This window comes from Zeus faber (genome assembly GCF_960531495.2).
Source record: "Zeus faber genome assembly, chromosome: 12".
NCBI lineage: Eukaryota > Metazoa > Chordata > Actinopteri > Zeiformes > Zeidae > Zeus > Zeus faber.
Window position 1 is genome coordinate 14,502,404 of NC_137196.1, and position 16,262 is coordinate 14,518,665.

The following is a 16,262-nucleotide window of genomic DNA, read 5'->3' on the forward strand; positions in this document are numbered from 1 at the left end:
TTTGATGACTGGAAATAATCAGTGGAGAGACATGATCACAGACACATGACAGTGGGGGGGGGGGGTGTCTGACTCCTTCCTGTCCTCCACATGGCGCTGGAAGTCTCTTCCTTCCTTCCTTAGTGCCATTCATCGCCGCCTTTCCTTTTCCTCGACAGCCGTACGTGTCCCGGGAGAAAGAAAGAGAGAGAGAGAGAGAGAGAGAGAGAGAGGGGTGGGGATCTCTGACTCCTTCCTGTCCTCCACACGGTTCTGAGAGTTTCTCCCTTCCTTCCTTAGGGCCATTCATCCCTTCCTTTTTCTTTTTCCTATTATTATTATTATTATTATTGTTATTTTTATTATTATTATTATTATTTATTCATTTTTCATTTTTAAAATTATTATTTCCCCTAGGGGATGAATGTATTATCTATCTTTTATAATTTAGACACTTTATTATAATTTTGTGTTTTATTTTGAATTAGATATCAAATCTAGCCAAGCAATTTTGTGTCCCCCCCCCTTTCCCACACTTCAGGTGACCTCATGACCCTCAGACCTGCTCCCCCAAATAAAACAGTACTCTCATCTGTAAAAACACAGAGACGTGACCCGCACGCTGGAGCAGCGAGTTGCACCTCTTGCCTCGAACAGCAGCAGTCAATCAAATAAAGGAAAAAGGAAAGGAAGAACTAGGGCAACCGAGGGCTGAGAGAGAGAGAGAGAGAGAGAGAGAGAGAGAGAGAGAGAGATGTAGCGTAGCCCCGTAAGATCGCCGGAGAAAAGTGGAGATTGTGCCAAAAGGGATGAGGGAGATGGGACGACGGGGCCCTCCATGTGGCCATTTCACTGTGGATCGGGGCCCCGCAGGGGTTGAGTGGAAGCACGGCTGACAGGGCTCGCGTGGAGCAGTCGGCTTTGTTCAATATGAGCTAAAGTGAAGAATGCCCCCGTGCAGTCAGCGACGCACCCGAATAATAAATCCTCCCAGGTACGGTGAGGACACTGTCAACGTTCATCACTCATGGACGGAAAAAATTACCGAATTAACTTTTTTAAGACAAAAAAAAAATCCCACGGCACACTATTATCCTGTAAACCACTGAATAGTCAGAAACACATAGAAGTATGTTTATTATTATTATTGCCTACTAATAATTCAAGACGCGCAAACTGAACTAAATCGGACGACTTAGCGCAGCCTGGCAATTTTGATCTTGCAACACTGTGAGAAAGGTGAAGATTCTGTTATATGCCGTAGATAGAAAGGCTTCCACAATAATTCCAAAAGCAATGCAAGACAATGAAGGAGGAAGCCACGATAACAACATTAGTTCAAGATTTATTTCACATTTTTGTGTGTGCGTGTGTGTGCGCGTGTGTGTGTGTTGTGTGTGTGTGTGTGTGTGTGTGTGTGTGTGTGTGTGTGCGCTACATTCCTCTTTACTCAAATCTAGGGAGCGTAGGTGTGGGTCACTCAGTCGTTGGTTAGAAATATTTTATTTTTCAAAATGCAACTGCATATCGACATATGGGTGAATCTGATCTTAAAACCGGATGGGTGCGGTCAAGCTTGGACCTGTTTCAGTCGTATTGAGGCAACAGTTCTGCGTTTAAAAAGATTTCAATGTATAAAAAAAACAAACAAACAAAAAAGAAAAAAAAACAACACAAACACGTATACAATGACATGTAGTAGCCTTTACAGGTGGTTACTGTCGCGGGTTCTGACCCAGTTTGTTCCGGGTCCCGTGATTGGTCAGGGGGCTTGGTTGCGCGGGTCACGTTCCATTTTAAGCCCCGGTCCATGCGTATGTGGATTTTTATTTTTTATCTTTTGGAAAACGTGGTATTTTCCTGCCCGCACGAAGGCGGCGTTTTTGGGGGTCGACGACGACGGTCGTGTTGCCGCGAAAAAGTGTTTCCCAACTTTAGGAGCGGCGCCCGTGCGGTGTTGTATGAATATTCTGAAAAAGCTCACAACGCATGCTCCTCGTGTTCTCACGGCTGCGCTTTCAGATATATCCATAATACGTGCGGACGAGGCCTAAAAAAATGTGAAGTTTAATAATTTATTAAATTATTTTCATCTACCGAGTATAAAACGGTCTATGACATACATCTGGTTGATAATACGTGTGAAATATATTCAATAACATAACATTATCCCATAAAATAAGTTTTTTCTTTAAGTAAAAACCAACTAATTGGTATTGGTATTTAAAATCGTTTTTTGAAATGGTGAACCAAAACATTGAAATAATTCTAAATGCGTTCTTCTCGTGTTTTATTCAGAGTTAAAATATTTGATTTAGGCTTATTTTGGTCAACTTTGAGCTAACGGAGAGGGATCAGAGGAATCCCCGCTGGCCCTAGTCCTCGAACCCTCTACATTGGAGTGGTGGGAAAACAAAACAAAATCATAATTCAACCTAATGTAGGTTCCAAGTTTTAAAACAAACTATATTTGGGGATCCAGCTTATTATAAATCAGTTTTTTTTAACCGGGGTTTTCCCCAGAGGAGGGTGGGGCAGGGGATTAGACAATCACAGATGCCCTTGAAATCAAATGTCTCTTCAAATGTATCTTCTTATGGCAAAAAAAAAAAAAAAAAAAAAAATCTCCTGATGCACTTTTTTTTTTTCTTCTCAAGTTAAAAAATAAAAAATAAAACAGAAAAAAAAACAAAAAAAAAAAGAAAAAGAAAAACATCAACAAGGTCAAGGAGTCCATAGTCCATTATGCCACAGGAACAAAACAAAACAACAACAAAAAAAAAAAAGTCCAGCGCCCCCTGGTGGTCGGGAGGGCTTTCCTAGTCCAGCTGCTCCTGCTTTATCCTGTGTGAGTTGGGCGTCCGGGGGCCCGGCCTCCGCAGCTCCCGCCGCAGGACGTACTCGCTGAACTGGGACGAGTCGACGCCGCCGCCGCACGAGCCGGCGATTTCGAAGCCGCGGTGCTGCAGGCGCTCCAGGACCTGGCAGGAAGAGGAGGGGGGTGAGAGAGAGAGAGAGAGAGAGAGAGAGAGAGAGAGAGAGATGAGAATAGTCAGAATAAGAATCTGTGTGATGGGAAAAGTTCATTTTCATATACAAGGACTTGGTTGGTGCATTGTGGGTGTACAGGTTGATGAGTGGAACAAAGAAAAAATTGCAAATCTGACAAAAAAAATACAATATACATACAATATATAATATTTCCAGAATATACATCATGTTCAATTACAAAAATAATAGTATGAGATGGGTTGAGTGGTAGTAAGGATTGACTGGATATAACTATAAATATGAATACAGTTAGATCCTGAATTTTCCCCATGGGCGTTCAATAAGGCACTATTTTATCTTATATTATCTTGTTTCTGCACATGATGAATTATAATAATAATAATAATAATAATAATAATAATAATAATAATAATAATAGGTGTACAACAGCATGGACACAGCTATTAACAGATGGGTTGGTGTAAGTTATTATAGTGTTATTACAGTATGACTAGCCTAACTTCATTAATAGTCAAATGTATTGCATACTCATTACAGTGTTATTACAATACATTCCACAGTTTACTCCAGTTATTGCATGGGTTGTGTGTATGTATATGTGTTTGTGTGGTGTGTGTTGTGTGCGTGTGTGTGTGTGTGCAGATGAGCAAAATCCTTGTAAAATCCAGAACCCCTTTCCATAATACATATAGACATGCGTTCGCCGCCGTTTGTCTTTGAATCCTGGCAAACCCCGCCCCCCCACAGGGACCAAAAGCCACTCGAGGGTCAGGGAACCCGCCCCCAGCCCCCACGAACGGAACTGGAAGCGCTGACACCGATGGCACAGCGCCGCGCAACGCCGTCGGTGTGGATCTCGGGAGTTCAACCCAAACTGCTGTCCTCCTGCGCGTTGTCGGGGTGTAATTGCGTGCGTGGCATTGAGCTCCGGCATAAGGGCTCTGACAGGAATTTGGATGAGGAGGAGGAGGAGAAGGACGGTGCGAAATTATGCAGATGAATGGAAACCAAAACGTGGATCTGTACCCGTTGTTTCCACGGTGTGCGCGCGGGCGTGTGCTCGTGCGCGTGCATGTGCGCGTGCGCGTGTGTGTGTGTGTATGTGGCGGCTGCTGCTCCCACAGCCTTGCAGACATCTACCGACGTGTCCAGGGGGCCCGCAGGATCACATTCCATCGAAGAGGCCCCCGGGGAGCGGCCGGGCTTTCTCTCCGCCACTTGGCTCGGTATGGGCTTCTAAGCAACACCCCCCCCCCCCCCCCCCCCCAACCTCCCGCCCTCCCTCCCTCCAACCCCCCCCCCCCCCCCCCCCCACCACCAAGCCCCGGGCATGAGCCTCCGCCAAAACTACAAAGGCCCCCCCCCTCTCCACTGGCAGCTCGCTCTACCCCCACCCTCCCCACCCCTCCGCCTTTCCTCCATTAGCCGCAGATACAGCATCCACCGCCGGCGTGCTTTAATAACCAAACAGGATTATGGGCCCCGCCTGGGGACAACCTGCCAGGGAGCGTGCTCACGCCCCCCCCCCCCGCCTCTCTCTCTCTCTCTCTCCCTCTCTCTCTCTCTCTCCACGACTCACACAACGGTGGTGGTGGTGGAGGTGGTTTGTTTGCATGTTTAGGGGAAGGGAGGGAGGTAGAGATTCGACATCCTCCGAAAAAAACAAAACAAAAAAAAACAAAAACAAAAGAAAACCTGGGAGCCGCCGTCCAAAAGAACTCGTTTTTCAATAACGCCCCCCTCGCCGTTGATTTATTGATGTGGACCTGAGGATTTTTTGGACTATATTATTATCGGATCGGATTGGACCGGTATCAATAGATGATGCAGGAAATGCATCTGAGTACACGTTGGTTATGAGGGCGAGGACTCGGGGGGAGAAAACCGTAATGTAGAGACGTGGCTTCACCAAGCGACTGAGAAGTGTCTTGATGGAGGAAAATCGGAATTGAAAGTAGAGATGCCACCCGTCCCGTTTGGAGACACGTGAATTTCTACCGAACGCAATGTATCGGCTATCCGCTCTTGGGGGGGGGGGGGGTACGTTCACCATCTCCCCAACAGATGACGCCTTTCCAGCACTTTTCTTACATAATCCTACCGCTCTCACTTTTTCTTCCGCGCGCCCGGGCCTCGACGGCCTGGAGAAACGTGGGCGCTTAAAAACGGGCTCTAATCGTACGTCTTCCTCCTCGAGGGATATAGAAACGCAATAAAAGAAGAGTCCGAACATAATGTGGTTCCCCAAAACCAACCGCGTGGCGGCTAGATGTCTTTTTAAGTGGCGGCCATTCTACCTGATCTGAAAACCAAAAAGAGGGAGGGAGGGGGTAATGGCTATTGTCTTATTTAGCTTGTGTTTAATCTCCTTCTTACTCATAAAAGGTGGTTTTCAAGGTGGTTATTAAGATTCTTGGTCGGCGTTAGGAACGAGCGACGCCGGCCGTCCGCCGGCTCCAGAGGACGGAGTTAGAAACCTCCATTCCGGTTGGACGACGGAACCTCAACAGATCGTCACAGCCTCGGCGAAATCCACGCTTTGATGAATTCATCAAAGAACACCTTTCCCTGCCCGGAGGGGCTCCTTTTTATTGCCAGATTAGATGAGTGATCAGATCAGATCTGAGCATCAGACCCAGTCAGTCATCGCCCCCCGCCTCCCCGGGGTGTGGAAGCAACGTTCCCTGTTTTACCTGCACGGAGTTGAGGTGGCAGTAGCCGTTGAGCGGGAAGCGGATGACGTGCGTGGAGTCGTGGTTCCAGCCGGCGTTGACCGAGTTGCACATGACGTCGCCGATCTCGGGAAAGACGTCCTCGATGAGGGCCTTGTCGCCGCTCAGCGTGATGCGCTCGCCCAGGTCGGGCGCCACGCGCACCACCAGGCACTGGCAGGGGCGCGACACGCGGCCCAGCTCGCGGTCCTGGCGCCAGCGGTCCAGCTCGGACAGCAGCGGCAGCAGCTGGAAGTAGCGCGCCTCCTCGTACAGCAGGCTGTAGTCCTGCAGGGGGCGACGGAGAGCGCTTAGATTAGTTTAGCTCGGAGTCAGTCTTTAAATTTTTAAAACATTATCTTATTTATTATTATTATTGTTATTGTTATTATTATTATTATTATTGTTATTAATAATATTATTATCATCATCATAATTATTATTATTATTTTCATCATTATTATTATTATTGTTATTATTATTATTATTAGTAGTAGTAGTAGTAGTAGAAGTAGTAGTGGTTGTAGTAGTAGTAGTATAGTGTTTGTGCATCCTTAACATTTATTGTATTTGATACTTCCTTACGGAATGAATAAATACATCTATTAAAAGAGAAAATTGACTTTTTGATTTGAATATGGACACGTGTGGGGAGCTAAATACTAATAAAGCGGTTGTAGACAAAATAGGTTTGTACATATATTTTGTACATTTGGCTTTTCTCTGAATATTTGGCAATTTTTTCCACTTTCGACCATTCTTGTTTAATTCTTTCAGACTATTAATGCCACTTGTCTGCTCAGCAACGCACCGATCTTAACCACGCATCGGCCAGGTTGGCTTGGCAAGAAGAAAAGAAAAGACATTCCCCTTGTTAAAATCTCCCCCTGTGAAACAAAACGAAGGGAAGAAATGTTTCATTTTTGTTACGGGGGGGTTGGGAACAAAGCCGCCCTCGTCTAAAGTGTCGCTCAAACCGACAAAAAAAAATAAAAAAATAACACAACTATAAATAGTTGGCCTCCGGGCCCTAAGAGCATCATGTCTGAGATGTCGAATGGGGTTTGTAGGTTGGAAGTTCTGCCAGTCTGTCTGCAAAGTTTCACTCAAGTTAATGTTTGAACCAATTTTAAGGAGTAAAGAGCGAAAAGGTAGGAGCTATATGAAATATTAGGTGTTCGCACAGAAGCTCCTTGGAAAAACAATAGGGATGAATTGATAGTTATAGTGAATAACAAAATGTATTTATTGGTCAAATGAGTGAGTTATATATATATATATATATATATATATATATATATATATATATATATATATATATATATTTTTTCCATTTATACTGTATATATATATATAAGAATAATCTCCAAAATTGTTTTAAGAAGCCAATTGTGAGTTACTATACAGACTATTCAGCAATATTACCAAGATGCAGAGCAGAGGAGATGCGGTGCGACACCCGACGCCGGGGTCTGTGGTATAAAGTAGCAGCTCTCTCACCCACATGGCCGCGGGGCCTATATCACATCACACCACGCCTCTTAATTTTTTTGCCCGAGCTCCCCCCTTTTCAAAATCAACCACATTCGGGAAGCGTGTCCTCGTTCTGAACCGGCAGCGCGTCTTACGTCTTCTGCTTATTTTAGCTGACACAGTTTCCGCTGATGGACTCGCGCGGTGGACACTGGACAGTCCATCAGATAACGTGATTATTTGTTTTCTCCTAGGGGCGGGTTTTAGTAATTGCGGCCTAAATGACACACAAAGGGTGAAAAGAAACAGAATGCCGACGTATCACGTAGAGTGAGAGTCGCCGGGAGGCTAAAAAAACCCGATTTCTTACAGCGTGGCCACGGACGCCGTTCAGGCATCCCTCGTTTGTTTTGTTATGTTTGTCGTCTTTAGCCCCTTAAAAAAAACCACAAGTGTACAAGAAGATTCCCTGGTGACGGAGCGTTGTTTGGGAAAAGCCAAATGAGTCTGCCTCCTTCCTCGGGAAGGGCCCGGAGACCGGCCGAGGCCATATTCTGTGGCCTTGGCATTCTTTGTGTGTGCCAAGTTGTAGGAATGCTGACTGGCTGATGGGATGTTTCAGGTTCCGGTATGGCTCTCCACATCCACTCACTTTGAAGTCGTCTGGGATGAGGAGCTTGGACGTCCTGAGGAAGTTGAGGATGTAGCGGAACATATGTCCATCCCTGTCAATGAAGTAGTGCTGCTTCAGGCTGTCCAGCACTATGGGCTCTGTGCCATCAAAGAGACGACCGATTCTACCCACAGCAAGGGGGGGGGGGGGGATCGGGGGGGCAGAGATGGGAGGGGGTGAGAGGGGTGGAGGCGGAGGAGAAAGACATGTTGCTTTATATTTGGGGGACAAATTATTTTGTTTACGTGCAGCAGAATCACATTTTTTATTCATGAATGTCATGTCAACTCCTGGTTTACGGCACCCCTGTAGAGCAGTGGTTCTCAACCTTGTCCCCATCGAGGGGCCTCACTTTGACATTCGCGAGGCCATGGACCCCACTGGATGAGATTTCATCGTGAAGATCAGAACCAGATTCAGAATCAGAAATACTTTAATAAACCCAGGGGGAAATTACTTAAAAGTACTTAAGATGTGAGATAACAGCGAAACTAGGACCACAACTGTCATTATTGTACGTTCTCTAATGGTGCTAACGTCTTGCAAATGAAAACAATGGTGAAAGTTAAGTATGGATCGTTATGCTGGGTACCCCCTGGAAAGTGCCTGGGGGGGACCCCCTGGGGGGGTCCCCGGACAACAGCTTGAGAACCACTGATATAAATACAACGATATAAAATATTCAAGGCTAGATCTTGGGCAGAGGTGTGATGTCGCCAATCTGAGTGGGTTCTGAGAAGTTGAGAACTTTTCCTCACAACTTAACCCAAACACACCAGCATTACTGAACCTGAGCACCCATCATCCAGACAGAAACGAGGAAGGAAGTAAAGAAAGACATTATGAAAGAAAGAAAGAAAGAAAGAAAGAAAGAAAGAAACAAACAAACAAACAAACAAAACAACAAACACAGGCAGTCTACTGGAGAGATCGGGGCCAGCTGGTGGGAAGGAGCCCCGGGCGGGGCTGCGCGGCCGGGCTTCGGGGCCGGGGCCCCGGGCGGTAGTGAGGCCTCCCAGCCTCCAGATGGCCCTGCGCCCTTTGGCCCTTTGCTGCCGCTGTGACATCTGTCAGAATAACTGAGTTGCTTTTGTCTGCGCTCGGCATTCTGGACGTGAAGCCCCCCGTGCAAATTGTTTACCGCTCCTAAACAACTGTGCGGCTGCGAAATGCGAGAAGCCATTTTGTAATCGCCCTCGGAGAAATCTCGATTTTGAGAATAATTTCCTTTTTGGAATCAATCTTAATTGTGGCCGAACCCACAGGGGAATTCCATTCTCGGTGTTTTGTTTTTTGGTGACAGGAAGATAACTGGCGATTGATGGTGCGGTCGGAGGATCGAATCAAACGGCGAGGGATCAAACACATTTGGCCCGAGCGGCATCGCTGAATTAATCTGAGAGAACTTTACTATAAATCACATTGCGCCGGTTTCTCTTGACTCACCTGGACTCCGGGTACTTTGTGAGCGTGGCCAGGCTGCTGGTGTACATGTGCCCGCCCACGTCAATGTGCACGGGGGCGTTGGACTTGGTGAGCTGCGCGGGCGCCGGGATGCCCTGGTTGCTCAGCGGAGAGGCTGGCGACCGGGTGATCATGGGCCTGGACATGCTGGAGCGGTTATCCTGCCACCACATCAGGACGGGGAGAAGACACTGATAAGTGAATATAGGTAAAACATGTTGGACTCACAATCAAGCCATGGATGGTTAATATGGATTTATTTCGAGCGACGAGCGGATACTGGGATGTGCCGATGAATGAAGAGCATTGGAAACGTGGATCTATTCAACCTTTAGGAGGCTGCACGGATGACACATCTGATGCTGTTTGTGGTGCATATTGAGTTTTCTCTGCTGTGACACGTTCCCAGAGTTCCCCACTCAGGGGGGGGGGGGGGGTGGTCTAACCGGAAGATTTGTCACTCCAAAGTAACAGCAGCCTGACCTTGACCTGGATGTTGCCCTCATCCACAACTCCTCCATATACCTGTGGGCAATCATCTCCGAAGCTAAATTAATTCGGTGCATCAATCTGGCAAGTCGTTGCAAATGAGCAATAATCAGTTGAGATTTGAATAACGTAATAGGATTGGAGAGGAATTGTCTCCCCTAACCTAAAAACACAATTAGCAGACAATCTCACCAGAAACGCCTCCAGTACAAATGGACTTTTTTTTCCCCCTTTCCAAGCAAAGACCAAGTTTGGGACCAAGTAGATCTTTTTTTTTTTTTTTTGGGGGGGGGGGGGGGGGGTGTCTCACGTGCAAATCACAAATTCTCAAATAAATGTATTTTTCCCGGATTCAGCCCCACAGCCCAGGGTTATTATAATAAACAATACAAATAAACAACGCTTTTTACAGCGATAACTTTAAACCACAAAAACACACCTTTATCTCGCATCACACATCCTAAGTGAAACCTCCGAGTGAAAGCGCATGGTCCACTTCCACACTTCTCCTGCAGGTTCGGTTCGAACCATGAACCCCGACTCATTGATTCCTTTTTTTTTGCCCCCTCCTGTTTTTGTTACCTGCGCTGGCATCACCGTGGTCGGAGAGGAGGCGACGGAGGGGTGGTCATTTTGCCGGAGAGCCGCTGCGGGGCTGGGGTCGCCTCTCCCCGAGAGGAACAGCTCGCTCTCCCTGCGCTCCGCGGCGCGCAGCGGGACGCGCTTCAGCGCGGCGGCGGCGGCGGCGCGCACCGACTCGTCCGACGCGCAACCGATCGGACGCGGTCGCTTCCTCGTCTTCTGATGCGTTAAGTCCATGATGTCCGTGTCGTCCATCTCCTCCAGATCAGAACTACGGGCTTAGCAAATAAGACGCGCGGAGCGTTCCGGAGGGGGAAGAGGGGGGGTCGTTCCAGTCCTGGGTCCGGAGTCCGCGGGGTTTTGGGGGATCGGGCTCCGCGCCGTGGCTGCCGCACCGAGCGATGTGCGCAATGTGCTGGGAGAAAGTCAAAGCCCCGCAACGACAGGAGCGCTGCATCGCCTGCGGGGCTGTAGGGCTGTCGCTGCTTTCAGTGGCAGGTATGTGCAGTCGCAGAGAGTCCCCTTTATTTCTCAACCGAATGATGGTCGGATTTTGGGATCTGAGCTCATTTGGACCATGCATTCTACACGGATGGCCCCTGCCCCCTTGGGGGAGGGGGGGGAGGGGGTCCGGTGTGCCCGGGTGTTATCTTATGGACGGACTGTTGGTCTCACTCATGCACTTGTTAAAGGAGTCACAATTTAATTCACCAGCCCCATCCAGCCCCTAAAATCAACCCCCCCCCCCAAAAAAAAAAAAACCCCACACAGTTCACAGCACCCTTATTTCACACAATGATTTGGATCTGAGCTCATTTGTAACATGGGATTGCACGCCCTCTGCCCCTTTAAAGGCAGCAGGTCCAGTCCCTTATCTATTGTTATCTATTTGGTTTCACTTATCGGCGCGTGTCAAAGCAGTCAAGACTTTATTCACCAGCCCCGCTCCGCGCCAAACACCGGTGTAAACGGCACACATTGCCAACTCCAATAAGAAACAACACAATTCACAATTTATTTTCTTGGTAAGACATCTTGTACGTCTTGTTTTACTTTCCAAAGATAGCATCTCAAATGTAAAGAAATGCAACCCCCCACCACCCATCCTAGTAGTACACACACTATAGGATTCAGCAGGGACAGGAATCGCACATCTTGGGATCGTAGTACACACTACAGGAGCAGAGACCCTAGACGGGATCAAACCACCCCGATCACAATTGTTTTGGGCTCTAAACAACCCTTAAGACGAGAGCTTTCCTTGTGATGCCCTTATAGCTCCTACACACCACAGGACTTTCAAAATGTGTCAGATCGCTGTACTGCCCACATTGCACGCGTGTCTGTCTTGTGATCGGGTGCCTTGGAGTCGTTGTGGTGTTTCACACTATATAAGACTGATGTCTGACAGGGGGTCAGACATTACCAGATGTTTCAACCAGGAGGAATCCCCCACGGGTCTGTCTGGGCTCCAAACGGGATCTTGAAAATTTGTCTGGGACTCAAAAATCTTAGCGCAAGTTCTTTAGTATATACAAGGCATAAGTCAATGGGCTAAGATAAAAGTCTAAAACTTTTTAGAAAAACCTATCCATTCACTGACTCTGAACCAAATGCATCAACAAATTAAACAACAACCACTTATCTACGGTTAGAATAATCATGGTTATGTACCAAAATTATTCCCCATGGTGAAAAGCAGCTTTTGCCCCTTTAAATCGATCTATTTAAAATTCTTCAGGATGCATGTGTGGCTTTGCCTCTGGAGGGAAGACGGACACGTACAAATTATAAACCAGTCAAATTCCAACTCCTCTGGTTGACCACCTCATAAACAACACATCATCACGGGGAAAACAAATCCCGGACCGCAATGTGGCGGGTCCGCGCTCGGAAAGTATATTGTTGCAAACGCTCTCTGGGGCTGTTTTTTTTTTTGTTTTTTTTCTTAGAAAACGCAGGGTATCCACAATTTTTTAATAACATTCACATTGAAATTAATTAGCTTCAACCGCTGGCCTTAAAACATCCACATTCCCACCTCTCATTGGCAGTGTGAGCTTCACACCTAGATACCCAATTAGCAATTAAGCCTGCCTTTGAGTGCAGGCCTCCACTGCGGTGTGTGATCCTGCCGTGATTTGCATGCCGTTTGTGCACACGCTGATAAGAGCAGGCAGCAGCCGTGCATAGTTTTAAAATTCAACTCCAGAATCCCTTGCAGAAGGCAAAGGGGCCCGCAGGGCGAAAAGAGAGAGAAATCACATGGCTGCTCTTCAAAAGGGGACCTGTGTAAGGCAGCCGGCAAAGTGCGTGGGATCACACTCAAAATGCAGGTAATTTGTTCCTTGACTAATTTGTGGAGATGGCGGTGTGCGTGCGTGTGTGCGTGTGTGTGTGTGTGTGTGAGCGAGTCTGCCTGTGAAGAGGAAGTTCTGAAAACAGCTCGGCGGAATTGGATTTCCTCAAAGCCTTGTCATCGCAAAAGGTGGATTGAGTGTAAAATCTGTAAGGCATTATGGAAAATTGTGTGAAAGTGTGAGGAGTGGGAGCGCGGCAGAGCTGGGGTGGGGATGGGCGGAGTCGGTGGGGTGGCGTGGTGTGGGGTGCGGACAGAGCCCGGTTGCTATATCGCGCCGTCGCACTCAGTCAGCGACAGGAGGGAACGTACTCTTATTCTCATGTTATCCACCGGACGCTAGTGGGTTGTTGACGACGTCGATATTACTTTCCCACAGCGCTCAGCGGCCCACGACTCGAAACGCTGGCAAGCTGCTCCCAGCATTTCAAGGCACTTGTTTAATGTGCATAAAAAAAAAAAGTTCCATCTGGGCTATAAAAAAAAAGAAGCTCCACAGTGTCTGCCCGCTTCTTTTCTACCTGTTGCCGTTTTGAAAGTTGTGACAGAGGGGTGTACCGAATTTGGGCCTGAGGCGTTTTTTTTTTTCATGTCATTTCCGCGTGTCCCTGAATTCTCAGTTTCATTAAACTAAGTTTCGAACTCCTCTGCGTTGAGCAGCTGAGGTCTCCCCCCCCAATTATTTTCAGACATTTTAACAAGCCTAACACAGACCCCAGACCCACAACAGCCCCCTTAACATCGTATACATATACACCATCGACTAACCAGCCATGAAATAATAAAAAAAAAAAGGAGCTGGCCCCGAATGGCTTTCTACTGACAGGACGCAAAATGATATATTTGGGTTGGAATCAGCATGTACTTTCCAAATGTCCATCCCATAATGCTACTGTTGTGTGTTTTGACATATTACACTGGACACAATTAGCATTTCAGATCAGAGCGTGAACATTCAGGCAGATTGATATTACCATGATCTGGATGATCTGCTGAAGGCTATTGGGTTTGAATGTCCATACATAGAGATATAGAGTAGATATGGATATAGATATAGTTCTGAGGTGTAGGTGAGGTGGATGCTAATGGTCATTACGTCATGATCTGGCATGACACTGGTTTCTGGTTGACCAGAAGGACGTCTTTTCTCAAAGATAAATAATAATAATCATTACAACTATGAATCCTGATGAAAGTAATGATGATTTAACAACTACTCAATCCTCAATTTCTCGCCACAGCTCAGGAGCAATGTTTTGATTACTTAAGATAGGACGTTTACCCTGGGAACAGACCACGACCTATAAAGTATTTAGTCAACGGTAACAATATTATTTGCTCCGTTAGTTCCGTCTTGAGAAATCCCGCTTCCGCGCGGGTGTGCCACTAGATCGGGAAATGAGAAACTCCGTGGGAGTCAATAGTGTTTGTTTTTGATAGATTCAAACTGGAATCACACCCTGGTCTTCTTTTCAAAGTTGACCAATTTGGCAACACTCTTTTATGCCACCCACAAGAGTCTCACTTTTATGTCATTGTGTCAACTGACCTACAGCCCATTTTGACAGGGATAATTACAACACTGCACATCAACGCGACAGACGGTCCTGAAATCCCTTTGTCGCTACAGCGCCACCGAGCGGCGCGTCCGCAGATTGCACGCATTCAGCTCAAGCCGGTCCTGGATCTGCGACGGTGTCGTTTCCCTTCCTGATAGATTTACCACAACCTATTACACGAGTCCAGGTTGATTTAAACGTTGCTTGAAATTATTTCTACGCAATTGTTATGATTCGTTCGTATAAATATCCGTTTGATCCACCATCATTATTGTTGTTATTCGATTCAGTTATATAAATGATCCAAACTTGCGCAAAAAAAACCAACCAAACAAACCCCCAAGTATGCTGCACTTGTATGGTCAAACTTTGAAAGCAATACGCGATCTCTCCGTTTTTCAATCGACACACGCCCCGGACTTTAATTTGGAAAGTCTGCTGGAGACGCTCTTTTGGGACCTCGGTTCCAGGTTTTCTTTACAGAGATGTGATTGTGTTTGCGGAGCCCGGCTCGGAGTGAGAGACACAAGCGGTGCCTCCTGTCTCTCTCTCTCTCTCTCTCCCCCGCCCCAGAAAGGAGGGGAAAGCCCCGGGGGCGAAATAAAAAAAGAAAATGTCTCCACAATGGCGCCTTTCACGGGGAGATCTGGGGCAGTGAGGAAATGGAAGTGGAAAGGCGGCTTTTTTTTTTTTTTTAAAGAAAGAAAAGATAGGTGCGGAGACGGCGGACAACTTGCGAAGTTATTCCGCAACCCCGGGGGACGCGGAAAAAACAACAACAAAAAAACGCGTGCGGCGCTCAAGTGCGCGGTTTGTTTGGTTTTTTTTTTGGGGGGGGGGACGAGACCCCGAGTGTTTTCCGGCCGAATCCGAACTGCGGGGACGGCGGAGGGGGGGGGGGGGGGGGGGGGGACAAAACAACCTCGCTTTTCGCCTCCGCTCGCATGCGTTAAATCGTGCGGCAGGACTCGCAAGTGCGGAATAACCAGGAAATGGTTAAATATGTCCGCGCAGAACGCCGCACCGGCTCCAGTTTGGCACATGCGTAAAAGCGGCTGCGCCCGTCCCGTTCTCTACCCAAAGCTCGGAAATAGCAGCAAAACCAGAACATAAATCTCTGCTTACCTGTGTGTTTGTTTTCTTTCGTTTTTCGTTGTTTTTTTTTAAAATCCACCTTTTTTCTTTTCCCCCCCCTTCCCGATCTGCCTCCTTTCCCCGCACCGGTGAGAAACGCAATAGCCGGGCTAAGGTAGACAGAAGAGAATCCGGAGAGCACTTGGCTCCGGGGCTGAGAAACCCCCTCCAGGCAAAGATCAGGATACAATTAGCTCATGTCTCTGCCCCGGTCTCAACCAATCTGCTGGATAAAAAAACAAAAAAACCAACTCCCAGCAAAAGGAGGAGATCACAGCGCAGCAATGCCTCGGTCTTTGTTGAGTTTATGTGTTGAGTTTTATGTTTTATAAAAATTTAAAGAGGGGGGGGAGAAAAAAAAACACGTTTTGTTTTTTTTTTGTTTTTTTTGCTCTCTGCATATCCCTCACCCTCACCCTAACCCTCACCCCTCTATTGCCTCCCTCTTGCAGGGGGGGGGGGGGGGGGGAAAGCAGATTTTAATCGTTATGATTAGTTTTGATGTAAGTTCCCCCCCAGGGGGTTTCTACAAATGGATGGAGTGTTTCTCTGCCAGGGAGGAAAGGCAGCAGATGATGATAATTATATAGATTGTTGGTGGAGTCCTTTGATTTTCTTTCTTTTTTTTTTTTTTTTTTTTTTTTTGCAGCCTATCCTTTCAGTCTCTTTCTCTGTAACAGGCTGCTCACACTTGCCTGTGCGTTGAGCAACTTGTTGACTGGCCAACAAAGCGGCTCATTGAATTAAAAGGAAACGTCCCCGTATAGTGCACTACTTCTCCTTTTGTGGTCTTCCTTATGCAGCTTTCATCGTTTGGCCAGCCTCCA

The 16,262-nt window shown here is 47.0% G+C and overlaps 1 protein-coding gene across 2 annotated transcripts; it reads right to left on the bottom strand.

The window, feature by feature from the left end:
* Positions 1 to 1,334: 1,334 nt before the first annotated feature.
* On the bottom strand, positions 1,335 to 15,641 carry kctd1 (potassium channel tetramerization domain containing 1). 2 transcript variants are annotated; one of them, XM_080011571.1, is made up of 5 exons: positions 15,427 to 15,641; positions 9,295 to 9,473; positions 7,828 to 7,972; positions 5,685 to 5,990; positions 1,335 to 2,960 (listed from the first exon to the last, which is right to left on the bottom strand). In XM_080011571.1, exons 2-5 carry the CDS (start codon positions 9,456 to 9,458, stop codon positions 2,799 to 2,801), a joined length of 777 nt encoding a protein of 258 aa, XP_079867697.1. In that variant the 5' UTR covers positions 9,459 to 9,473; positions 15,427 to 15,641; the 3' UTR covers positions 1,335 to 2,798. The 2 variants fall into 2 exon arrangements, with proteins under 2 accessions (XP_079867697.1, XP_079867696.1); XM_080011570.1 differs by having other exon boundaries at positions 9,295 to 9,503.
* Between the last annotated feature and the right edge of the window lie 621 nt (positions 15,642 to 16,262).